This window comes from Miniopterus natalensis, chromosome 16 (assembly GCF_054644295.1).
Source record: "Miniopterus natalensis isolate mMinNat1 chromosome 16, mMinNat1.hap1, whole genome shotgun sequence".
Classification (NCBI taxonomy): Eukaryota; Metazoa; Chordata; class Mammalia; order Chiroptera; family Miniopteridae; genus Miniopterus; species Miniopterus natalensis.
Window position 1 is genome coordinate 15,053,914 of NC_142096.1, and position 27,453 is coordinate 15,081,366.

General features: G+C 42.7%; 1 protein-coding gene and 1 long non-coding RNA gene across 2 annotated transcripts in view; one reads left to right on the forward strand and one right to left on the reverse strand.

The window, feature by feature from the left end:
- The window catches only part of TNFRSF11B (TNF receptor superfamily member 11b), a 28,197-nt gene extending 24,128 nt beyond the window's left edge, over positions 1 to 4,069 (reverse strand). The window contains exon 1 of the mRNA XM_087825162.1: positions 4,014 to 4,069. Within this exon, the coding sequence (XP_087681288.1) occupies positions 4,014 to 4,043 (30 nt within the window). The 5' untranslated portion in view covers positions 4,044 to 4,069. The remainder of the gene's footprint in view (positions 1 to 4,013) is intronic.
- Positions 1 to 27,453, forward strand: part of LOC107533182 (uncharacterized) — a 90,129-nt gene that overhangs the window by 31,893 nt on the left and 30,783 nt on the right. The gene's annotated exons all lie outside the window — the stretch shown is intronic.

Below are 27,453 nucleotides of genomic sequence, written 5' to 3' on the forward strand. Positions count from 1 at the left end.
TACTCTAAATTTCATTTCAAGAGGGCAAGGGAGTTGTTACAAAGGATTTACTTTAAGAGTCCTTGGAAGAAGTCTGATATGATTGAGAACTACTGCCCTCCAAGGTAAAATATACAAATTCGCTGATAATCTTGGCATCTCTGCTCTATAGTAACAACATGAGGGATGGCCAACCATCCTTAGTCAAGGCCTTGAATAATGCAAGCATGAAGTTTTATAAGATTGCTCTTTTCCTCAAACTACTTCCCAGTCCTCTTCTTTTTTTTTATTGGCTACAAAGGAGAAAATTAAGCTAAAGGAAATGCTGTTGGTTAATGAGATGCTAATGGGAATAATGCTCTGCAGAGAAAGCTTTCAGAAAAGGGAACATGCAGGCTGTGGGTAAGGGGTGCTTAAAGGGAACCCCGGGAGGCAAGTCAGTGACTAGGAGAGCAAGAACACTTGAGCGTGTGTTTAGTGGCCCTTTGACAGACACCACCATAGCTCCCCTTCTAGACCGAAGTGGATACAACATCTAGCACAGAATGCCTTCTTCCAAACCCATGGCATTTGACAACTGTGGTTTAAGCCTAAAAAGTAAAATTAAAGACCACACTGAAATTAGGGATTGTGCTGGAGGTTGCTAGGCGACAGAGGCCAGGACGGTTGCTAGGGACAGGGATCGGGGCTGTTTTGGATTGAGTGTATGGCAGATTCTCCTAGAAACTTCACAGTGACCATTCTCTTAAAATAAATAAACAAATAAATAGGCTAGAGAAACACACACACTCAAGGGGGGTGGGGGGAACAGGGAGGAAACCAAAGTAAACAACAATAAAACAACCACAAATCTGAAAGAGTCTTAGGAGTATCACACTAAGGCAGATTGACAGATCCGGCAGTAGTTCTGAGAAAAAGCATCTACTCTCTCCTACCCCTTCTCCTGCCTCCCCAAGTCCTATTATCATAATATTAACTCAGAGCTTAGCACTAAGAAGGCCAATGGATGGTTCTGGCACTTATGGGGGAAAGTTTCAGCCACCAGTTAAAATCTAGGCTGGGGCCAGGATGTTCTCAGTGGTCCCAGGGCAACCATGAAAGAAATGTCTTGGTGATGTGACTCCCTCACCTTGCAGAGAGGTTCTCTGCTGAACTCCATGAGTGAGCGGTCCAGAAAGCCCAGAACCATGGCGTTCACCTCAGTGATCCACCCCTCCCTGCTCGCCTACCAGCACACCCTCTGCTCTCATGAAAGAGGCTAGAACTCGACTTCGCCACAGAATTTTAGTTTCCTACTTCTTAGGTTTCAGGACACCTTGATTTTATCTCCAACAATGAAACAGTCTACTCCTCCTTCAAGGTAATAGTTAGTGGCCCTTTCTCCCTCCTCAGAGCACCATCCGCACTTCATATACATAATTCACTTGCTTCTATATTGTCCTACAGTTATCTGTGAGCATAATGCTAGAGGCTGGGATTAATATAAAGCTGGAACTTCATGTGGTTATCTAGCATGTGTGTGTATCATCATCTCTATTTTCAAGAAGGGAAAACCAACACTCAGTAAAGATGTAACTTGCCCACCATAATTTATCACGTAAGTGGCGGTACCGGTATTTGATTTTGGTCCACCTGAAACCTACTGCACTGCACCTTCCCTTATCAGTCCTAGAGGACAGGATCTTTTATATTCCCAAGCCACCCAGCACTTCCCCATTTGTTACTCTCAATACCTGTACAATTACTTGTCCAATACCTGCTTCTGTATTAGGCTGTGAGGTCCATGGGCACAGGAATGGTGCCCATCTTGTTTTACCCCATCCCTAGTGACCAGTGGCATGCCTGGTACACAGTATTAAATATCTGTAATGCTTCCAGATCCTAGAACTGCACCTCAGTATTTACAAAAGGGCATTTGGGTTCTTTATATGTAAGTACAAAGTATCCATTTTCAATCATTTATAAAATAAAGGCAATCTTAGAAACTACAGAAAAGGAAAGGGAAGGCTTTCCTTTTATTTAAGGTATTAACTATGTTCAAGACACAAAGTTGTCTCTTTTGATAATGCTGTATCATCTATAATTAGTATTATCTACATATATGTCTATCTTCTTATACAGACCACATATTAAAACATTTGTCTACTTATTTATGAACACATTATTAGGTATATATACAGGGTGTACCCCACACTTTGAATAATTATTAATTATTAAAATGGGTTAATCTGAAAAGAAAGAAACATCAATTGACCTATCAGCTGTTAAGCGTGTATACATTTTTTAAGATACCATATATATATATATATATATATATACACACACACACACACACACATATATAAAATTTAGTGGAAATCCTGAAATTTAAGTCATTGACAACATGTATATCATTAATTAACTATTTGACAGAATAGTAAATGTTAGGAAGAATAAAAGTGTCCTCATGTTAATAGAAGGATTACTTATACTAGCCAAAAAGTAGAATGAGTGCAACTGTGGTGTACACATACAATGGAATACTATACAGCAGTAAAAATGGACAAACTACTGCACATCCAACAATAGAAATGGTCTCACAATAGAACTTTAGGCGAAATTAGCCAGACACAAAAAAGTGCATACTGCCCATTTATATAAAGTTCAAACACAGGCAAAACTCATCTATGGTGTTAGAAGCAGAATATTGACTACTCAGTCCATGAACATAATAGTGACAGGGAGAAAGCCCAGGAAGCTTCTGGGGTGCTGGTAATATATATAGTGTTGCTTGATCCGGGTGCTAGCTCACAAGTGTTCACTTTGAAAAACTTCATTAGGCATTATGAGTTGCCTAATTCTCTATGTGTGTTATATTTTAATAATTACTTTTTAAAAGTTCTCCATGGTATCCACATTGGTGGAGATATATATACGCAGTAGATAAAATTAGCATACTTATATGTGGACTCCTGACCAACCTACCTTTTCTTTAGTGACTTTGCTATTTATTTACTTATTTATTCATTTATTTACGTTTGTGTATCCCAGAAAGTAATTGGGAAACTTCTTAGCCTTCCATTCACTGTGGGTTGGACGTTGAAATTCAAGCATTTACTCCAACAGGTTCAAAATAGTATGTAGCTTAAATATGGTTTTTCCTATCCTTCTGTGAATGTCTGGTTCATTTCTCAATCTATTCCTCAGTTTAGTGATATAGAGGAAATAAGTCACTGGTCATAGAAGAATCTTCAAATCTTATTGACTTAATTGGTCAAATATCTAATTTTTTTAAAAAGGAGCTAAACCAAGTCACAGAGATTCCAGAATTCTCCAAATAGTATATTAAAAATAACTTTCAGCCCTATGTAGTGCTCAATTTCAATTATTTAAATATATTTTAGAACATAATTAACATTAGCCCACCAATATTTCCCCCATTATATTGGAACTGAGAACTGGAATAAGCCATTTTAATAATAAAATTGTATTAAAACGTTAAACTGCCCAGTTAAGAAGTGTGTGCGATCTTTTCTCTTGTGCCAATTATTCAAAATTTCCCATAACATTTGCATAAGTGGAGACAATGAGCCTAATGTTTTATCTATCATATAACTGTTTCCAACGATTATTCTAATTATAACAGTTTTAAACAGACTGACATCTCCCAACTTACTCTGACTCTGAGGGACTCCTTTATTGTTACTCATAAGAGTGGCCGCGCTAACGAAGCAAGGATGGTCTGACCTGCACGAGTGCGTTAATTATCCGAGACGAAGACAGTAAGTAAAATGGATAAAAACCATCCAAACACGAAAGCTCTAGAGCTCCTCTCGCGTCTCCACAGGCGCAGCAGTTACTTCCCAGCGTAGAGGGACACCCAGGAGAAGCACGTTTAGCTCGAAAGGGGTCTCCCGTGCAGAGGGGCCCCGCATCCCTCCTGGGAGAGGGGCTGAGCTTCGACCCGTCCGTCGGGGGGTCCGGGGCGCGGAGGCCCGGCGGCGGCAGCCCCCAGGTGCCCGGGCGCCGGCGCCGGCTGCGGGGCCGGGACTTACCAGGAGCGCGCAGCACAGCAGCCTGTTCATCGTGGCCCCCGGGAGACCTCGGGCGGGCGCTGCGAGGCGGCGGCGGGGCGAGCGCGGCGGTGCCACTCGGCGGCCCGCGCAGTCATCGCCGTATATATAGTGTCGCAACAGGAAGCCTCGGCGGGGCTTTGATCACGCAGACCCCATCTGGATAACACTCGGCACCTTTTTTAGGAACCCGGGGCGGGATCGGTGGGGGCGCGGGTAGGGGACGGGCAGGAGAGCTCCGGGATTAACGCTTTCGGGGCCGGGGCGGGAAGACCCGCCCGCGGGGTGGGCAGTGCGGGGCGGGGCGCGGTGTCTGGCCCGGGCGGGCGGGGAAGCCCTGGGGCGCGGAACAAGGCGCCGCTGTCTGCCGGCTCCGAGGCTTCCAGGCCCCTTCCCGCCGGGCGCGGCGCGCGGTGGGCGGGAGGCCGGGCGCGCGCGGGGGAGCCCTGGGGCTCCTCCACCCCGGGAGTGCGTTCAGCCAAGGTTGGGGCGCAGCCAGGGGTCCGTCCCAGACACTTTGTGCCCCTCTGGTCCTGACCCCTTTCTTCTGCGGTTTCCGAGAGATCCAGTGCCAAGGCCTCTCCTGGACGCACCGCATTGTCTCAGAACCTAGAGTTTGTAACTTGTGGTTCTAAATCCCATTGTTTTCCCCATTCACTTCTTGTTGTCTGGGACGGTTAAAGCTGGAGAGAATCAGCAGAGGAAAAGCTTCCTGCTGGGGTGCGAAAAGCCTTGCAGGCTGTGGGGTAGCTTGGCCGCTCTTCTTCGCCAACGCCTTGCTCAGCAAAGGGCCATGGGAACCTTAATGTCCTACACCCTGAACTTCTGGAGTCGCCTGTTCAAGGTTACTCCGCTGTCCCCAAGTTATGGACAGAGTTGGGTGCTTTTACAAAAGGATCTTACCTTCCCCATGCACTCCCCAAATCTGCTTGTCTGAAAGTTGGACTCTGTGACTTCTAAAATGTAGTCCCATTCCAGGGCCTGTGGTTGACCAATTAGTTCTCGAATTTTCACCAGAACCCTCTGCTTACAGAAGGCTGGAAATGCCACTGCAGAGCCAGCTTCCCCAACAAGGCCAAGTGTCCAGCTATATGTCTCTCGAAAAGGGCAAGTTCTGCCCTTCCCCAAGTTCAAGGATAAAAGGTGAAAGGGTCAGGAAAGGGGACAGTGGTGGCCAGCAGGGCTCAGAGCTTCTGCCCCTTCAAATGGGCATGGTGCCACCAGGATTTCCAAGTGGATCCGTAGGCCAGGAGGAAAATATTCAGAGAAGAGTATCAGCCTTCTGCTGTGATTGTGAATTTAAAAAAGACAGAAGGTCCTGTTCATCTTTATGTTTCCAATGCCAGAACACAGCAGCATGCTGCTTTCTTAAGTGGACTAGTGAATAAGTGACGCTCAGTCAGTGGGGACAGCGTCGTATGACTCCAGACCTGCCCCTCAACGTTCGGACTTCAGTTTTGACAGCTGCAACCTGCCCTACTAACACTTAGACTTAACGTGAGACTTGGGTAACTTCAAATATTAGCAGTGAAACATTATATAAACAGCTGTACTATTGTTTTTATGAGGGTAATGTTTGCCTAGGATAGTATTTGAAGGCATTTTTCTTGAAATAGAATATTGTCGATGTAAGAAACGTCCAAACATGTAGAGAATTTTTATGAGTTTATTTGAGCCCAACTGACGACAATTGCCAGGGAACAAAATCTCAAAGGATTGAAAAAATGCTCCGAAGAATGGCAGTTTTGCAGCTTATTTTATACATTAGAATCAAAGGAGGAGACATAAGCAGGGTTACATGAAATCCACCGTTGGTATGGTTAAGGGGGCGAGATTAAGCGAAGCAGGGAAACCTCTGGGATTGGATAAAAAGTGAAACAGACACATGCTTCTGTTACACCGGCGGATACAGGACAGGGGACAGTTACAGCACATAGAGATGGTAGGCGGGGACAAGGTAGCAACCGGAGTTCTGTGGTCTGCTCTGGCCGTTGTGCTGAGGATCTGGAATCGTGTGCTTTCCTGTGGTATTGCTTGAAGCTCTTAGCTCAGCCTTCTGGCTCCCTGTAACCACTCAATAAATACTAATAGCGGCGGTTGGTGTATGTGTGTAAAGGTAATTAGCTGTAATCTTGAGAAAAGTTGGGACACCATTTATCTAGAGTCACAAAATAGACTGTGTATTGACTCTGTATTTCAGGGCCTGACTGTAGGCGGTTTATTAATCACCCACTGACAGGAAACAGACACTATGAGTTATCGGTCATTTCATTTCCCGGAGCAATCTGGCCAGTCCCCTGGGTCTTCCCATGTGACCCACTACTGTGGGCTGCAGCCCCTGAACACTCGGAAGCTAGAGTTCATCTTCAGCTTGAATTGGAATGGACCCAGGGCCTCCCGACTGAGTCCACGGGGGCCTGGGGGACGTCTGAACACTGGCTTGGCAGACTGCATTCATCTTCCTGTGACAGATCCCTCATTGGCAGAGGCCATCGGTGACATTAAACAGACTGTCTCGTCAATTTAACCTTATGTTTCTGGGCACCAGCTACATGTGATGCTGACTTTCCAGGTGACACCTCATCAGATAATCTTCATCTTCTCTTCCCTGAGTTCTTCTGAGTTAGGCCCCATGTCAAACATATGTTCCCTGCCCATATTTCTGATTGAACCTGCCTCCATTTCAGCCACTCCTAGGGCTTAAAGAAGTGATGTCAGAGGATTGGGAACTCCACAGGGAAGCGCCTCATCTCTACAGCACAGCAGCAAAGCGCCTGGTACGGAAGGGCATTCGCAACCCTCATCTTAATGGGAATGCCTGAAACTTGGGACAGGAATTGATTTAGGTCATGCGGGAGGCACGGCGTGTAGGAGGCTCTGAAAGGGCTGATCAAGTGTCTAGAACATCTTACATCTGAGCTCCCTCACCTGAAAATAGGAAATACAAGTGCTGAGGTTATGACTGTGAAAGGTTATTAACTTGAAGAACGAGAGCATATTCCTGGTTCTTACACTGTGATTAAAATGAAGCTTTTTCTGATTTCTTAGGAGAAGGAACAGAAGGAAAGGAGAAGAAATACCATGCAGCTGACCTATTGATTTTCACTGATGTTTAGACTAATGTTTGCCAGTTTCTTCATTAGCAAACACAATTTTAACTGTATTAATGTTCTAGACAAAAGCTATTTGACTTTTAAGGTGTCATAGACTATGTACGGAAATGGATGTGTACTTGCTTTAAAAAAATAATGTACAGAAAGGCAAGGTTGTCTAGCCAAAGCACTTGCTGGCTGAGTAAGTCACCAGTTACTTAAGGATCTCCTTGAAAGTGTCAGACTAGGGGGTCAGTCGGTCCTAGTTCTGAGTCCCCACACAATGGTTTTATGACTCTAACATTGTCATTCATCCACTAAAATAAACCTTTCATTGACAACTGGTATTAATCAAACAGTCACACAAATATGTAATTATAAACAGGACTGTGGGTACCTGACCCAGTGTGATTTTAAACCAAACCTCTGTAAAATGAGTGTGTTAACTAGTGGTGAGCAGATAGTGTAGGAAGCACTATAGGGTTTTAAGCATGAGAGTGATGATCATTTTAGCTTCTGTGAGGTAGAAATTCTCTGCTCTTCACCCTGCCAACCTCTCACGGTCATAGATTCAAACACAGACTTGCAAGAGAAAACCTTCTGAAACTAAACATCACAACATAAACTGAAAAGTATTGGCTTAACTAGGTTTTTAAAAAATGTAATGCCTACATATGGTTTTAAAAAACACACAAGTAGTATTAACACATATACTATGGATGTCAATCTCCATTTCGCATCAGACCTCCACTGCCCCTTATAAAAGCCACTATTGCTAATGATTCTTGCCTGATCTTTCACATCATAAACAAGCACTTGTTTAGGGACATCCTGTTATTTCATGCAAAAGCAGCATACTCTATAGTGTTCCAAAGGTTTTGCCACTCAACATTGTTTCCGTTTCATACCAGCATTGTGTCTGAGATCTTCAAAAGAGAGAACTTAACACATGGGATTGTTACCTCACTTATAGAATTCCTGAGAAGTCAGAGGATGGAGGGCAACCAAGAGATAAGTAACAGTGTGAAGCTATTACCTCCCCTAACCTGGAGGGGCAGAGGAATGTTAGGGACCTCGCTCACCTGGAGGAAACTGGAACCACAAGGACTCTGTCCAGTGGGATCTGAGCTCTGAGCAGAGAGAGTTGCTGTTAAAAACACTGCTCCTCAAATCTCCTACTGGAGCTTTCTATTGGCCAAACATAGACAGGAGCCGGCAGACGTGGGAACCTGGGAGTGCAGCAAGCATTCGTAGGCTCTCCTGTGATACAAGGGATGGTTTTGTAGGGGCAAACAGACCAAGGATGGACACAAACATATATAGAAATGTCTTACTCTTTCGTTGTAGCACAATATTCTGGTGTATGAGTGTGTCATAATTATTTTGCTAGTGCTCTACTGACGGACAATTTGACTTCCTCCAATATTTTTTTCTGTTAAACAATGTGGCAATGAGCAGCCTTATGCATACATTTCTGCACACTTACATGAGTGGACTCTTTCAGGATACATTTTTGAAGTGCCATTGGGACAAAAGTACATGTAATTTACATTTTGATAGTTTTTGTCAAGTCATTTCCCAAATACCTTATTGATATTCTTAATATTAAGCTTACCACTTCTAGGGGGGATAGCCAAAATAAGTTAATACTATGCCCTGTCACCCATATTTGAAGAAGCACTGCATTTTTTAAGTGGGGAGTCTGGTTTTTCAAATTGAGATCTATAAAGAGAGCTGCTTAGCAATTCAGGATTTAGCAACTGCTATCTGCCCAAGAGAAGAGGAGGGTGGGAATAAGTCTTCATCAACTTGGGCTGCCATATCAAAATACCATTGACTGGATGGCTTGAACAACAGACAATTATTTTCTCACAGTTTTGGAGGCTGGAAGTCTGAGATCAGGGTGCTAGCTTCTGGTGAGTCCTCTCTTTCTGGCTTGTAGGCGGGCACCACCTAGCTGAGTGTTCACGTGACTTCCTTGCTGTGTGTGTTTGGAGAGAGAATTATTTCCCTCTTCCTCTTCTTATAAGGCAACCAATCCTACCCAATTAGGACTCCACCCTATGACCTTATTAAACCTTAATTGCCTCCTAACAGCCTTATCTCCAGATACCGACACATTATGAGTTAGGATTTTAGCGTATGAATTGGGAGGACTGGACACAATTGAATCTATGGTAGTATAGTTCTGCTTTCCTTTTAAGGCTCATAATCTCATGCTTAATTTTCAAGGCAATGCAGGCTTTTGAAATACTTACTACATAATGCTCGATAAATGTTACGTATATATAACTGTAATGTTACTCTTTTTTTCTCCCTCAAATTTCCTTTTTTCTCCTTTTCTGAACCCCTCAATCTGATGAAATAGCCTCCGTAGTTCAAGCAGGTGTGATTCACGCTACAAAAGCTTCTACAGTGCATCGCCCATTTACGCATTCTGGCTTCTCTGGCTGTACGAGGTTGGCAGGCTGCTAGCAGGAAGGACATCTTTGCCATTCTCTGATAAAGTCTTTTAATGGAAGAGATCTGTTACATTAAATAGCATAGTACACCCTGCCCACTCGAGCAGAGGAAAACATAGGTCAAGCCTTTCTGCGCAGGCAACACACATCACAATTTTCTCTTTGAAATTTCTGTCGAGGACAGAGCCAAATTCATGATACTTTTGGGTGGGGAAGTTGGGAAAAAGGAACAAAAATCTCAACAGACCATTACAGAGTTTCTGCTGTACTCTGCAGCCGAAGGAAGAGACATCACTCCTTGCTTGTAAACACCTTGACCTTGTCTCCCAGTTGTCCTAGTCACTCCGGTCGGGGTTTCCTGAAACTCAGATACCCATCTAGTGCCTACTTGGTCCCAAGAAATTGGTTCCTTAATTAAGCAAGGATTAATATCCCAAACAACCACTCACTCGGAGGCTTCTGAACAAATAAAACTTTGTATCAGAAGAGTGTTAGAGAGCACTGCCTGCCCACTCAGAGTTCCTCTTCAAAAATCCTTCAGGTAATCTGTTCACCCCTAGTGTCAATTATGATTCTCCTCCTCTCTCAGCCCCCATGCAATTTGTCTGCACCTGACTAAGGAAAATATGATAGATAAGAACCCTTAGAACTATTTTCTTAATAGCCAATTAGGTGCTTTTATTGGGGAAACTCCCTCCTTTAACTAAAACAAACCCTTAGAAGCAAAGGTTTTGATGAGATAGTTTTCAGAGAAACTAGCCCTTGAGAGAGAATTGCTTTCTGGAACAAAAGGCTGAGCTTAAAAGAGTTTCTTTAGCTGAACATTAAGCTAAAGAGTGGAGTGAAATTATTTAATATGCAGCTGAAGGGACACTATTAACAAAACCAGGAAAGAAAATCTATTTGAGTGAAAATAATTTATCCTCCACTGATTCAACAAATACCCATTTGGTACCTAGTAGGTGGCAGACACCATACCCCTGATATAGACAAAAGTTGGGGAGAAAGCGATGAAGTAAACCTAGTAATGAACTTCAGATAGTGATGAGCCAATTTCAGAGAGTGATAGGGAAGCTGAAGTCCATAATGTAAGTTAGGTAATGGTGTCTGGCCAAGAAAGGGCTTAGTTAGCAGAGCTTCTGAGGGAAGGGTCCTCTGAAGAAGTGACTTCTGGTTAGACAACGGAAAGATGAAGATACTGCCCACTCCAGAGGTGGGGTCAGAGCCTCCCAGGTAGAGGGATGAAGTGTCATTGAGGCTAGAGCTAAGGGAAAGAGAGGGAGATTTAAATCATATGTGGCCAGACATCTGCAAATAGAAACCATTTTACTTTTTTTTATTTTATTGTTTCTTGCCTGATAGTTATGGCTAGGACTTCCAGCACTATGTTGAACAGAAGTGGTGAGAGTGGGAATCCTTGTCTTGTTCTTGTTCTTAGAAGAAAGACTTTTCATTTTTCACTACTGAGCATGACAACTGATAGCGCAGAAATACAAAGAATCATAGATGCGACTATAAGCAACTATATGTCAACAATCTCGACAACCTAGAAGAAATGGTAAAATTCTTAGAAGCATGCCAAGCCTGAATCAGGAAGAAATAGAAACTTTGAACAGGACAATTACTAGTACAGAGTTTGAAACTTCCAACAAATAAAAGCCTATGACCAGATAACATAATAGGCAAATTCTACCAAACACTTAAAGAAGAATTAATACCATTCCATTGAAAACTTCCAAAAAATTGAAGAGAAAGGAATACTTCCAAATTCGTTTTACAAGGCCAGCATTACCCTGATGCTGAAGCCAGACAAGGGTTCTTATGAGAAAATTACAGACCAACGTGCTTGATGGACACAGATGCAAAGATCATCAAACAAATGCTGGCAAACCACATTAAAAGGCTCATATACCATGATCAAGTTGGATTTATCCCTGGAATGCGAGGATGATTCAACATCTATAAATCAATAAATGCAATAAAGGATAAAAATATGTGATCATTTCAATAGATGCAGAAAAGGCATTTGACAAAATTCAACATCATATCATAAAAATGCTCAAGAAATCAGGTATAGAAAGGCCACTTATAACAAGCCACAGCTAACATCATACTCACAGATCCTAAAAATAAAATGCAAAGAATTCCTACAAGCGTATAGACGATGTTAAAACACTTTAGTCCAGTACTTCCCCCCCTTTTTTTTCTTTATTGCCCTCATAGGAAAAAAATTTAAGTTAATTTAACTTAATTTAAGGAGAGAAATTAAATATCTTGTGTAAGATTTTTTTCAGGTAGGGTTTTGTTATGAAGAAACCCTTACAAAAGCTCAGACTCTTTTTCACCCTACCCCTCCCAAAACAAATTTTGCCCACTTGCAGAATATATCATTCCTATTGAGAATACATGCTTTGGCCAATCTTGTGTCTCGAATGCCCATAATTTCACCGATGAGAGCCTATTTTACCATAATTAGGCTACGTAACAAAGTCTCTAGTGTTGCTGGGAAATGAGCAGGGCTGGATCCCTGGAATGTGGGCCTTCTGATGAAATGCAAATTCTCCTTCTGGGAAATAGGAATCTGGGCTAAGGCAACTCTCTACCTGTAGAGGGTAAACTAAGTTGACTAATGTGTGTATAAGAAAATGCTTTGCTAAAATATTAAAATAAATGACAGACATCATAACAGGAATCCAGAGCAAGGAAGTAAACAGAGAAAGAGAGCTCTTTGCAGGGAAAGAGCCTAGACTACAGGGAGAGGACAGAGGAAGGATGGGGTTTGGCTCCAGAGGAATATAAACAGTGTGCAAAGCAGCCCAAATTCTGTCACTGCAGTTCCTCCTCAGGTGCATGAAATGGCCTTTGAAGGTTCATGTTTCTGTAGGTGCCACGTGCACTCAGCAAGAACTGGACAGGTGAGGGCAGTGGAACTTGAGAATAGTCACGGTCACCTTTTAGTCCTGGTAGGAAGGACATTCTCTGTGCTATGATTTCTTCTCTCAAAAGACACGTTGTTTCTGCTGGGAGGAGTCCCCGTAGACGCAAAGGCACACTTGTGCTGCTAAACCAGACCCTTTGGAAGGGTTTCGCACAGTGAGACCAAAGGCTGGGCCTAGGAGTGATGATTTAGTGGTTCTAATTCCAGCCGGTGCCTAGCAGGAACACTTTCTTGGCATGAGAAGGACTCATGGCTGGGCTTTTCAAGTTCATGAAAGCTGCAGGTCCTCTGCCCAGAAAACTGTACGTAGACGCACATAAATTTTGCATTCAATTTCAGAAGGTTCGTGGCCCATGACTCCAGGAGAGACATTGATTTGAAATATGATGAAACTGTTTGCTGCTCCGTTTTAAAGAGATGTTTGTACCTTGGTTAATAATAATATTGATGTATCATCATTTGTCATATTTCAATATTTATATTTCCTGGGTTCTCGGCCAGGATGCCTGTGATCCCGAGTTTTCAGTGTTACATAAGTGGGGATTGTTTTCTCCTCACTGCTGCATCATTATAGTCGCCGTGTCCATAAATGCCTCGCCCTTGGAAACTGTGTACTCTCACAACAGCTCAGATCTCAGGGCGGCTGATTCCGCCCGGCAGGTGTGGGATGTGTGACTGAGTCATCCTAGAATCTCAAAGAGATATTTGTTAGAGGGAGCAACAAACAGTGGCTGATTCAGTGGCTCCTTGGGTACTGAACAACCTGGTACTTACCACAATTTACATTGGAAGGAAGCTCTGATGTGGAGGAGATGAAAGGGAGACAAAAGCGGAAGTCCCACGGGCAGGCACAGTGGGAAGTGTGGAAGTGGGGTTTTCCTGGGGCCTTTTCTTTTTAAAGATAAGGCTTAGGTAACACAGGATGAAGATCTGGCAGTTTAGTAGCGAATGTGGCCAAGTCATTGGAGTAAAACCATTAGAGCCGGGTGCAGGTCTGGCTCTGAGGCTGGACTGCTTCCTTTTGAATCCTTGCTGCCTTGCTCTGTGTCCTGTCATTTCTCCGTGTCTCAGTTTCTCCATCTACCCAATGAAGGAGCTAATAACATTCACCTCTTAGATTGTTCCCAGTATTCAGTGGGAAAATATATGCAGGGCACTTGGAACAACGCTCTCCACAAACATCAGTGCCTATCTGCGATCAAATTCACTGATGTGTTACTTTAGAATGATTGTATCGTGTGCTATGTGGACACGGCTGTCTAGGCCATTGAATGGAGAAATTTTATAGTTTCAAAGAATGTTCATGCTACAGTTACTGCCTATTTAAAAGTATAAACCAGATATTCAAAGCAGAAAATCTCCCGGCAACCATGGCAGTGAAATCAGCTGAGACCTCGGAGTCCAGGAGCGCCTGCAGTGTATTCAGCCCTGTGCTGAGCACTGTGGAAATGCGGCTGGAGCGGCTCTGGGCGAGGGGGCTGGTCCTGCCCCTGCCCCTGCCCCTGCCCCTGCCAGGTCCCAGACCTGCAGGCTCTTGACCCCTGCAGGAAAGAATTCAGCAATGAGTGGCAGTGAGAACGAAAGCAAGCTTTATTCGGGCAGAGAAATAGAGGCCAGGACAGGGATGCGGCCACCGCCTGCTGTGAAAGGAGCAAAAGTGGGCATCTGGGTGGATGCAGGTGAACTCGTGCGTGAGCTGAGCGCGTGGTCAGTAGGTTCTTGGGATTTTATGCGTTTTCAAGGGTAGGTTGTTTCTAAGCTTTGTGGCGCCCAATTCTGACTCCACCTTCTGGTTGGGAGGGGGTCTTGTTCCTAATATGGTCCATTCCAGAAATGTCCCGGCCTTGGTCCCCCTGGTCTCTCCTCCTTGTGGTGTCAGTTTTCATTATAATGATGATTATATAAGCACCTTTGTTTGGGGTTGTTCTCTGGTCAGTTTTTCCTCCATCTTAAATTCATCTGGTTTTAGCTAAGTCCTTGTTGTTGCTGACTTCTGCCAGCACCACAGGGATTTCCTGCCATAAACTGTTTCCCTTTGATCATTTGAGGAGGTGGGGGCTCTAGAGAGAGGACCTAGGGGCTTACCCGCCTGTAAACCAAAAGTTACAGAAAAGAAGTGGCGCAGGAGGTCAGAAGCCATAATGATGCAAGTACGGTATGAAGTCTGTAAGCGTTTGTGGGACCAGAAGGTGCATTCGAAATGGGATTCCTGAGGGGTAGTAATGGAAAGGCTTCCTGAAAACGGGGGCTTTGAAAAATGAGCAGGCTTTTGAAAGGCAGATATGAGAAGGAAGGAATTCCAGGCAGGGAAATCCAGGCTATCGAAGGCCCAGAGGACTGTGGCGGTGGGGGGGGGGGGGGTGTTGGTGAGGGGGTGGGGGAAACATGGGTGCTGTAGGGTGCATGGTCCCAGCAGGGGCAAGGTGAGCGGCACAGGTGAGAGAGGGCCTTGTCATTGCTGCTACAGCTGCAGAAAAGGAAGGAGCTGAAGGGAAAGTGTGCATGGTGTTGAATACCAGGTGCTCCTGTTGTTTAATGGACAGTGGAGCTTAAAAGGTTTTTGAGCATGATCAGAACTACGCTTAAGGCACTATTTGTAAGCCACTTTGTTCCTGTCAAAGTACTTTTTCATACTTTATTTTGGCCTGAGAGCAAGACAGAGTGATACAGAAAGAAGCCATTATTTGCTTCAGTTTTGCCTCATATCTGCCCAGCCATGGCGCACACATTGTAAATAGAGCAGAAAGATCAAGTGATTGTCCTGTTGACGCCCAGAGAAGGATTGGGAGGAAGGGGATGGGACGACATGGACCACCTGTGGACTACTGTGCAAAGCTAATTGTTTGGAAACAGAACCTGCTTTTCTTCTAGACTGTGTCCAAAGCTTAAATAAGAATGGTGTCCTCATTCATAAAGTATATCCATATTGCCAAGAAATCTTTAATACCTATCTAAAATACCTATTATTTTACAATTTAAATCATAAGACAAAATCCAACATTTATACAGTGCTTTTAAATCTATAAGAATCATTGGATTATTTAATCACATGACCTTCCGAATAACTGACAGGTAGATAGGTTAAAATACGATTGACACTTTTATTATGAGAAAACTAGCACTCAGAGAGGACTAGTGACCCGTCTAAGGTGGCACTGTTAACAAGAGAGACTCAAAATTAAACAAGAGCTTGAACTGTAGATTCTTTCAAAAGTTACATAGTCCATCCTATTTGCCAGCTGCTTCTGCTTACCTCACTTCAAGCCATTTCTATCACTTGACAGTAAGTTTCTATAGACTACAGGATTCTTTATACTATTATTAGAATTCCTCCTGGCCTGATTATTTGAGGATTCTGGGTGGGTGCCAAGGTGGAAGACTACAAGTGACTCAGCCAATGTGGGCACTGGCCCCCTCTTCATGGGGCAGAAACTAGTCAACAGCATCAAGGACTCTGCCATGGCTGAGTGGCTTGGCTATGAGACAGGTTGCTGTTTGTTGATTTTTTTGGCCTGCCTTCCTCTCCTCTCAAATCTTACACTCCCTCCACTCCCAGGCCAGAGTTGCTGGGAGAGTCTGACACTAGAGCTTTACCTTTCCTGGCTGGCTTCCCATCTGCATCAAAGTATTGTTATCTTTGGTGCCCAGGGGTGCTGGACTCAAGACCATCCTTAGGCAGCTAAATGATTTCTTTCTAATGGATTCTTAACTTGTGAAGCCAGAAGAAAGTTATTTTTGCCTAGAGAGACCTCAAGATTTTAATGAAGAGCTTGGTTTTGCAAATTTTGTAATGCCCTACTCAGTTCTTAAGGAATAAAAAGAGCTAGATCATTTTCAAAGAAATGGCTTTACAGGTTGGCGTGCCAGCTAGTGGGCCTACAGCTGAGCTCATGCTCTCTAGCGCATACTTGTCTAAGTGAGGCAGGGAAACCAGTCACCCCTGTTGTTTTGTATTTCCTAAAAGCCAGCGCTCCCACAGGGCAGTGGTGGATGTAAATGCTGGCACTCGTACCATAATGTTGAGAAACATTTGCATTCTCTTTGGAATCTTGTACAGTTAAGCAGCTTAAAGTTGAAGGGACTGCTGGAACAGTACATCTGAATCAAACCGAAAGCAGTAACTGCCTGTGGTAGAGATTAACTAGTTTGGGGAAGCTTTTAAACTTTCAACTATTATCGTTGTCTTTCCTACAGTTCCCCCTTAGTAAAGGCACTGAACTCTGTCTGCCACCAACAGATGGGGCAAGTGGTCACATCAACTAGACAGTATTGCTTTGGATTTGAGAGGAAGCTTCGAGAACCTAAGTGATTTCTAGGAAAGTAAGCATCTGTGTGCCAGGGTAACGCGGAAATGGAGAGGAAGGGTCGCTTTGTTCCACCTGATGAGGATGAGAGTGGGGTGCTATGAGGTGGGCAGGACGCTATTTTGGGCATTGATGTCTCATTTGAATTTTGACGGCAGAAGAATTAAGCCGGTATATTAGTTGGGTTGCCTTTGACTGCAAAATACAGACTACCCAACTGAAGATAGACTTGATAAGACGTGCGATCATTATCCCACATAATATAAAATACAGACGCAGGGAAATCCCAGGTTTAGTTCAAAATGTCATTGAGGACTCGAGCTCTTTCTACTTTTCTGCTCTTTCTGAGGATATTCGTTTTTGTTCTTAAATTTTCCCCTTCACGATTGCATGATAGCTGCTAAATTTCTTGGCAGAGTATCTTAAACAACTGTATTAAAAAAAGATGAGTGGGGGCCTATTTCCTCTATTACTCATTCCGGTCTCAGCAGACTGCTCTTTAGGCCTCAGTGGCCACGGTTGGGGCACATGCCCATACTCTAAATGCAAGGGAGTCTGGGAAAGTATGTCCCTGGCATTTACAGCCTCTGTGTTGGATGGCAGACTCTCTGTGTGTTAAGGGGGGAAGCAGTGAGTGGTGTGGTAGCTGGGTAAACCTCCAACTGTCTTCAAAACAGGAAAAGAAAGAGTGGAGAGTTATTAATGGATCTCATGCTCAGGCCCTGGCGCAATCCTTTGCTTTTTGAATTGTAGGCATTCAGCTGATATTTGTTGATTGTGGGATCATTGTCATGGAAATGGAAGAATCAGTGTCATGTCAGGCAAGTGAATAGCAAAACCCATTTTTTCTTTCCAGGCTATGACTGGATGACATTTTTTAAAAAGCATGTCACTTGAATGAGTGACTGTTGATATTTCTCTCCTAGGTGGCTAAACTAAAATACTAATTCAACATCAGGAGAGGTAGTGGTGGTTTTTTGAAACCACGTCTAATTTGGCCACAGTTAAATAATCAAATCAGGGAAAAGTCTGAGTTCAATGGAAAAGACCAGATCCTAGGAAATGCAAGTTTACTGAAAACATCATGTGTGGGGTTCTAATGAAAAAACACAGTGCAAGATGGCTCCAGGGCTATGGAAAAAATTTAGTAGATCCTAATAAAGTACTCAGTGTCAGTTGATTATGCATGGAAACTCACAACAAGGAATTAGAAGAGGGTACTACATTAGTCCAATTTTTAAAATTAACTACATATACAAGAACACAGTAACATTTTTAAAAAACTTCCTTTGCTTTTCTCACAAGTATAAACAAAACTGAAAGCCAACAGGTTGTCTTCTGGCTAAAACAACAACAAAAAGAATATTTCATGGAGACTAAAAGAAGACCTCATAGTTAATCAAATTCAATCTTCTTTTTAAAAATTGAGTGATTTAAGGCCCAGAGAGATTGATCATTCGTTTGTTCACTCTTTCAACAATTTATTGAGCTGCTGACATTTGCCAGGCACTGTAAGCATATGATCCATACTCTGCCTTTCTGAACCTTTCTCCCAGGATCCTGGAAATAGAATCTGGAGGGGAGAGACCATACCCCCCCCCACTCCCCCCACCCAAAACACCCAGCAGAAAGATATTTGGAACTCATGAATTCTAATGGTGCTACTCCTGATTCCCAGAGCTGCACCGTTTCAACTTCTTCCAGAGGCTTGTTGTTCCAGATGGTGTCCTCTCCAACCACAGAGGTCCTAGAGTGAGGGAGATGTGGTGCGGAGTCCCCAGGTGACCTGAAATAAACCTTTGTTGTTTTAAGCCACTGATGCTTTTTGGGGTTGTTTATATCGACCAGACAAGCTAGCTTGCCCTGGAATCACATGTAAAGCACTTAATACATACTGACCTGTCAGTTTGGATGAGAGGTGAGGTCAGGGGGCTGATTAATTTACTCATTCAAAAAAAGTTGACTAATCATCTATATGCCACACAGGGTGAATCCCACGCAGAGGGGACAGATAATGTCCCTGACTTCATGAAGCTCACAATTATACTGGGCCTGCTATCATTCCAGAACTGAGGAAAACAATCGGGAAAGTTTCACATCCCTGAAGGAGAGGAAAAGCTATGAGGCTGGGCTGGCCAAAGCTCTTTATACAAGACAGGAGGGTTATCCCTTGGACAGTTATCCCCAACCAAGAACCAAAGGTCTGATGGGTACAGGAGATGTAACATGGTCCACATTGGTTCAGGTGATCCCTGCCTGGCAGTGGCATGGCTATTAATGCTTCTGCTCTGAATTCCCTGACCCTATATGTCACTACTACACCCAACCAAATAGCCCTCCCTCATGGAACTCATGCCTATAGAGGGGAGGAAAGCTTTTCCCTTCTTTCCTTCTAGGTTCTTGGGCTGGCCTAATAATTAAATTGACATAAGACATTAACTGGAGAAAAATATTTAATTTTGGATGTATTGGAGTCCCACAAAGAGTTTTGGGAGGCTCCCCAACAGTCAGGCAATTGAGGCTCAGACCATTCTGAGCTAAGGGGAAGGAGTTAGGGGTCCAGACTTCAAAGGGAAGGAAGACAGTTCACAGAAAGGTGGGAACAAATGTTTGTCATGTCACACAGATAAGTCTTTTGATGTCAAAGGTTATCTCTGGTAATAGCTCTCTTGCTTATAGCCCCCCCCATCTAAATTCTTTCAGGCAATTAAAAGGGAGATAAACTCTTTTTGAGTTTGTTGGGCCTTGATTGTGTTCAGCTCGAAATAATCCACATGCCAAAGTGGCATATTCTGAGGTGGCCTGCGCTGAAACCCATCACCTAGTTCATCCATATGAATTCACCTTCTGCCCAGCCCCTGCCATCCCATCAGATCAGAAGGAAGCCTGATGTTTACCATCCTGATCGCCATCCATCTACCCTGAGTGTGTTGGACCCACCTGAGCTATAGTCTTAGCATCGCTTTCTGCAGAAGCTGAGAAGGAGCACATCAAAGGGCTGTTTACCTTCCTCCCTTCCTGGAAACATGGCTTTTGGTGACGCACAGTGTGATCCTCACTGGGTTACTAGCACATACAGGGCCTGAGCTCTGCGGTGTGGGGCCTCCTTCCACTGAGGTGGGAAGGCAGAGGTCCCTGCTGCAGCTCTGCCGGCTCCCACATGAGAAGAAGTGTTGGGCTTTGAAAATCAAGGCAGAACGTCCTTTCATATCGAGTTCAGCAGTGAACAGCTTGGGTTGGGCAGCAATGTCTCTGGCTTGGCTTCTACCTCACAGAGTGCTCTGGGGCTCCCAGGCTTTTTCTCACCACCTCACAGAGAAGGAAAGGGGAGAACTCTAAGAGAGTTGATGATCAGCTTCCTCTTCATGACCAGGAGAGCTCTGAAATGAAACATACAGTTTTTCTGTATTCTTGGTGTAGTTTTAAGCTGGGCACAGCTTATCTGGGTCTGCTGCTTTAGGGAATCGACAAGACTGCAACTGAGGTGTGATCCAGGGCGAAGGTCTCACCTACAGGTATGACTAGAGAAAGATTCATTTCCACGCTCACATGATTATAGACAAGGCTCAGTTCCTTAAGGGCTGTCGGGCAGAGGGTCCAAGTCTTTTACTGGTTGTTGGACAGAGGCCACTCCCATCAATATTTCTCTGCCATATGGACTTCTCCAATGTTGTTTCTTGCTTCATCAAAATGCCCAAGTCAAGAGAGCAATAGAGAGAATCCGCTAGCCAGATGGAAGCTACAGTTTTATATAACCTAATCGCTAAAGCAATATTCCATCACCTTTACCATTTCTGTTGGTTAAAACAAGTCGCAGCTTTTGCCCACACCCAAAAGTATGAATACCAGAAGGCAGGGCTCATTGGATACCATCTGAGGAGTTGCCTGCTACATTCTCCTTCAGCTTATTTCACATGCAGTGGTCAGAGAGATCCCTTAAAGCATGAATCGGGTCATGTTATAACTCCATTTCAAACCTTCCAGCTCTTTCTTATTTAATTCAAATAGACTCTAAATTCTTCACAATGGTGATTAACCATCCACATCTTCAGCCACTATCTCTGTATCTTCTCCTAGTTCCTCACACCCACCCAACACTCTCCCATTTCAGGGCCTTTGCACTGTGATTCACTTTGCCTGGTCATCTTGTCCCAGATACATCTTTGGCCTACCCGCCCTTCTCTTAATTCAGGCTTTTGCATCAATGTCATGTTTTGAGAGAGGCCTTTCTTGACCGTGCTGTCTGTAAACAGAAATTCCTTCATTGTTCTCTGCCTCCTTACCCTTCCTTATTTTCATTCTCAATATTATCTTTTAACTACTTAGAATATGATATGCCACATTTCATTTTCTGCTTTTCACCACTCAAATTAATGCTCCATGGAGCAAAGACTTTGTTTATTTTGTTCATGCAATATAAATAAGGTGACCTAGTTGGTAAAATAAAGGGGAGATTAGTTAGAGTAAATACAAGCACATCAGAAGGAGAAAAAAAGAGTACAGATTTCTCCTAATAATTAGCCTCTAATCATCTAAGAGCATAGACCAAAGTACTGTGTTCTGATCACTAGAGAGAGGTGTAGCTTCATTAATAATTAAGATGAGAATTCCTTCAAGGACATTCAGTCTCTTCACTGCCTTGTCATCAAGCAGCTGTCTATCACTAACTCAGTTTTCTAATTGCCTTGCTCCTAGGAAAGTCCGCAAAAAGAGGGTTATTGGACATGTGTGTTCTGATCACTAGACTTGTTCCTTCTCACTCTTGTCAGTATCTTCCTTACTAATCAGTAAAGTGACATTCCTGTGAATAAGGCAGCATCTCCGCTAAAATGCAGGGACACTCGCAGAATCAAACTTAGGAACCTGGAAAGCCAAGGCCTCAAACTCAGCACGGTCATCTTCTTCCAGGGGTGGTAGCCATGACGACGCTCATCTGGAAAAGCCACCGGTCTTACCCTTGCGATCATCTTGTATTCCAGGGAGGCACAGACATTCTGAGAATGGTTAGATTCATATTTGTTTAGCTGCAGCAATTATGGAGCTTTGAAATTAACCTAAATCAGTTTAAGTTTTATCATTTGTTGCCAGGAGAAAAGGGAGACATGTCTGTGGCATTGACCACAGAGTTTACTTTTAATGGACAAATTTTCATTTAGTGAACTGCAACAAAGCAAAACGAAAAAACTGCAGACATTTTTCTCTCAGTAGCTCTCTAATAAAACCTAAACTGGCCAACTTCCATGCCCTTCAGGCCTCCAGAATCACAAACAGGAAGTTAACATTTCCATAGCAATAACAGTTCTGTAATAAAAGCTGAAGAGAAGCAATAAAGCAGAAGGTCAGGACACTAGCAATTTACATTTTATTAACATCCTAACACTACATCAGAACTGGTTTTAAATATCAAAATGGAGTCAGGGTATAATTAGAAAACAGCGTTTGTAATCAAAGGACACTTGCTCATTTTGAGGTATGGCTTTGCTCTGGTCTTGCAGCAAGGTACAAACTTATATTCTGCTGTGTTATCTCATGGGTAATTTTGGCCAAGCAAGTTTCTCTATTTCTGGTGTAAACGTTTTTTGGTTTTTTTTTTCATAGAAGAGCAATGCTAATCATTGTGTTGTTCATCTGCTCATATTCTCTCCATTATCATGGGATATCACACTAATGAGTGACGAAGACAGTGATTTGAAACAAGTCAAATGAATTCTTTCAGGCGTCCCTGATAAGCCAACAGGTGACCGATTGTCCTCTGGGCAAGGACATAGCTGATAACTCATAAAGTTTCCTCAATTTCTCAGTACGTAGACCTTTCTTTTCCAAACTATTGAACATTCCTTTTCTCTAACAGTGAAAGATGGAAGCGATTTCGTTGTATAGTAAGATAAACTGAGTGCCACGTTGAGAGATAAGGGGCATTCCGAACCCAGATTGAGATGTGTGGCCAGGAGATGATGAACCACTTTTGAGGACAGAAGAGAGAGAAGAGGATGTTTAGTTCCGAAAGCCATGCATTTGTTATTGTAACCTTGAGTTGAGCCAGCTCCCGTGTCCTCTATCCTGATAGATGCTGGGCTTCTAAGGCGGACACCGTGGCTAACAATTGAAACACTGACTCAAATAACTGAAATTCCTCTTATTGTCAAGCAACCTCTCTTTCATCAATTATCCGTTTTCTTTTGATTAACACTGATTTTGAACTCTTAGTTGCAACTATATACTCTGCAGTTTACACACAAGCCATAGGAAAATATCTGTTTTATAAATCTACATCCTGGCCCTAAGTGTCCCCACTTAGCTGGGTTGACAAGTGTGCTTTAATATGTCATAGTACTGATGAGATAGAAGAATAGTCTCTTCAATTTAAGTAAATGGAAGCCTGATAACCAGGGAAATAGTAACAGGACTCTCCTTTGACTCCAATTTTGACAAATGTAAATGTTCATACTTAAAATCAACAAATTACTTTTCTTAACATAGTCCTAAGGGGGTTAAAGCCAGCATATGCTATGCCAGTCTCCAAGCCCTGTTATTTCAGTGTACTGAGCACTAGCAGGAAATTGTGTCAATGGAATGCTGCCCTCTTATGGTTCCACAAATTTTTCTAGGACCAAACATGGTATCCCAGTCGCTAGTTAGGGCAATTAAGAGAGGGATTTAAAAACTAGGGGAACCTGGAAATTTAACCCATACTTTGATTTTACCAGTTACAAAATGGAGTTGCATAGAGGCAACTCATTCCAAGTTCATGTATCCAGACAACATTGAGCCACAGATAGAACCCAGTCCATTGTTTTTCCCATTCTAATAAATATTTGAACACAAATTTAATTTCTACTTTCATAATTGAGGTATTTCAAGAGAAATCACTAAACATCAATTTTTATCAAAGGGAGTTGTAATTAGACTAATAGTACTAAGTCAATATGGTGTCAAAACTTCTCGAATGTTATAGAAGACTTTTCCATTTTATCAAATCAGAAAATTTGGAAAATTTTCAAGTATCAAAGTAAAAAATGTCCAGCTTTCAGGACACTTTCACTTATATTCTCCCAAGATCATTGTTACTATATTTTATCATCTGAGGCATCATAGAACCAGTTGAATACTTACACAGTACATGGAATTCTGTCAAGCGCTAGATAAAAGTATTTTTTTCCTAAAAACATTCCATCTCTTCCAAGATAACCATTTGTATTTTTATTTGTTCCCAGAGTATTGTATTTATTTAAATCAGCTTTATTGAGGTATAATTTACATACTATAAAATACATACATTTTAGTGTACAGTTTAATGGGTTTTCATAAATGTCTGCACTCATGTAACCATCATCAGAATCAAGATATAGAATATATACATCACCCAAGAAAGTTTCCTTGTGCCTGATCTCACTGAATCTCTCCACTCTGGTCCCAGGCAACCATTTATCTGATTTTTGTCTAATCTATAAATATTCAATTTATTTTATATAGACCTTCATATATAAGAAATCATGAAGTAGGTACTCTTTCATGTCCAGCTTCTTTCATTTAGCACAGTAGTTTTGAGATTCATCATTGTTTTGTGTATCAGTAGTTTGCGCCTGTTTATTTCTGAGTAGTATTCCATAGTGTGGATGTACCACAGTATTTATCTTCTCACTAACTATTGGATATTTGGGCTGTTTCTAGTTATTTTACTATTAAGGGGGGAAAAACGCTGCTGTGAAAATTCATGTAGAAGTTGTGATATGTTTTTATTACTCTTAGGTAAATACCGAGGAGTGCAATTGCTGGGTCATATGACAAGTGTATGTTTACCTTTATAAGACACTGACTGCTGAACTGTTTTCCAAAGCAGCTGTTTGGTTTTACATTCCCTCCAGCAATATATGAGAGTTCCAGTTGCTTCAAATTCTTGCCATCACTTGGTATCATCAGTATTTTTAATCTTAGTTATTCTAATGGTTAGTAGAGACTTCTCACTTTGGTGGGGGTTTTAACTTGCATTTATCTGCTGAGTAATGATGTTGAGCATCTTTCATGTGCCAATTAGCCATTCAAATACTTTTTTGTAATGATGCGGCTGGCTAAATCTTTTGCCTATTTAAAAATTTTGGATTTGCAACTTATAATTGAGTTGTAAGTGTTCTCTATGTATTCTAGATGCCAATCCATTGTCAGCTATATGTGGGGTCAGTAAGTTCTCCCAGGTTGTGGCTTGCCTTTTCATTTCCTTGATAATGGTTATGAAGCCCATGTGCTATAGATTATTTACATCTTTCCGAATTCATATGTTGACATAGTAACCCCCAAGGTGATGGTATTAAAGGGTGAGGCCTCTGGAAGGTGATTAAGTCATGATGGTGGAGACTTTTATAAGGGATTATTGCTCTTATAAAAGAGGCCTGAGAAAGGTCTCTTGCCTCTTCCACAATGTAGGACACGGGGAGGAGATACTACCTGTGAGGAAGTAGGTATCTACCAGGCACCAAATCTGCCAGTGACTTGATCTTGGACTTCCCAGTCTCCAGACCTGTGAGAAATAAATGTTTGTTGTCTATAGGCCACTCAGTTAATGGCATTTTTGTTATAGCAGCTGGAATGAAGTAAGACACCATGCTATGGTTTTAGGTACTACACCCTCCTCTCACTGATCAGTATCCTGTTTTAAGACATCTTTTGGTAATTGAGCCTGTCAAAATGTATCACTCATAAATGGAATACTAGTAGGTATTCCTTTCTCTTCTAAAACATCATAAGTATATTATTTAATTACAGAAATATGTATGTAAAACTCAGGAATAGGGACTCACTGTATAGCTTATATAATTTGGAAAGTGACTTTTAAAAACTACAAGCGTCTCTGAATAGAACCCGTCTTAATATTAAAGAAAGGAGGGTGGATTTGGATTTCTCACTCTCCACCATAAATAAAAGGGCAAAGTTAACATGGAGGAATATGTAAAAATACAAATTATTTCTCTCCACAAAACCTTCAAATGTCACGTTAGGAGATAGAGCTTCAAAGGGAAATAATTTGTTCCTGGAACATATTTTTTCACTTAAACACAATCTTCATTTTGAAAAGAAAACAAATGGGTGCAATATGACCCTGGGGACCTCATGCCCACTCATGTACCACAAGTGCCATATGAAACCATGAAAGGAACCACATCAAGGCAGATTAGCCACTGAGAACTTCAAGGAAATCACGTCAGCCACACAGGATTTATCTGTGGACCTTTGTTAGAAAAAGCCTGCCGAGTGGCCCAGAGCTAGTGGGAAAAGTCATCAAGTCAAAAGTCATTCTTTGAAACGACATAGAGGCAGGAAATGCCGTCAATTTCAGAGGCTTAGAGCCTTCTCTCCTTTAGGGAGTCAAAAGAGCACCGTGCTGCTCAGTGAGCTCCAGGCCGTTACCACTTTCACAACTCGGACAGCCTTTTGCCCTTTCCCTTCAGCCTAAGAAAGAATTTTTAAATGAGTTTGTTTTTATTTTTACACTTTGATACGGTTGTGCCCGAATGACGATGCTTCAGTCAACAAAGAACCACGTATACAATGGTGATTCCGTAAAATGGTAATGGAGCTGAAGAGTCCCTGTGGCCTGGTCACTGAGCTGTCGCAGTGCCGTAGCACAGTGCAAGCCCCATGTGCTTGCGGTGGTGCCAGTGGGAGCGACCCTGCTGCACTGCCAGCCACGGAAAGCACGGTGCGTGCAGCTCCCGCAGGGGCTCTGTGGCCCAGGAGTGCGTGAGCTGTCGCTGTGATGGTCGCACGAGGCCCAAATTGCCAATGATGCATTGCACAGGAAGTAGCCTGTCAAGTGGTGCATGACTGCACTACAATAAATATGGCATTTTGGAGCATTTAAAATATTTCTGGAACTTCACATATATCATTTATAATCTAGAGTGTTAAGAGACTCTGTATAGTGCGTTAAGAGACTATCCAGTAAAGCCATACTGCCTAGGATGGCTTTCCAACTGTACCACAACTGGCCATGTGACATTTGTCAAATATCTACCTCCCTGCCCTGGCCAGTGTTGCTCAGTGGTTAGAGCATCAGCCCACACACCGAAGGGTCTTGGGTTTGATTCCTGGTCAAGGACGTGTACCTGGGTTGCAAGTTCGATCCCCAGCTCCGGTTGGGGCTCATGAGGGAGGCAACCAATTGATGGATCTCTCTCATATCAATGTTTCTCTCTCCTTCCCTTCCTCCCTTCCACTTTCTCTCTAAAAAAAAAAAAAAAAAAAAAATTCAATGGGAAAAAGATCATCACATGAGGATTAACAACAGCAACAAAAAAACCCATCTCCCTGTGTCTTGGTTACCTCAACTTGAGAATGGTGACCCAGTACCCTTTCATCAAGTCATGGTGAAAAATGAGTGAGATACAATAAGCAAGTGTCTCACAATTTTCCCTGGCATAAATTAATACCAACAAAGAATATCTGTTAAAATCACCGTATCAGCGCCGTGAGATAGATGTGCATTCTATGGATAAGGGTGCTGAGACCCTGGGAGAGAAAGTCACCAGCACAAGATTTTACACATGCAAATCCACTGGAGTCTGGAGACAAACCCTGGCTCTGTACACTCATTGAAATAGATTATTTTGTAACCTTTTCATATTACAGTCT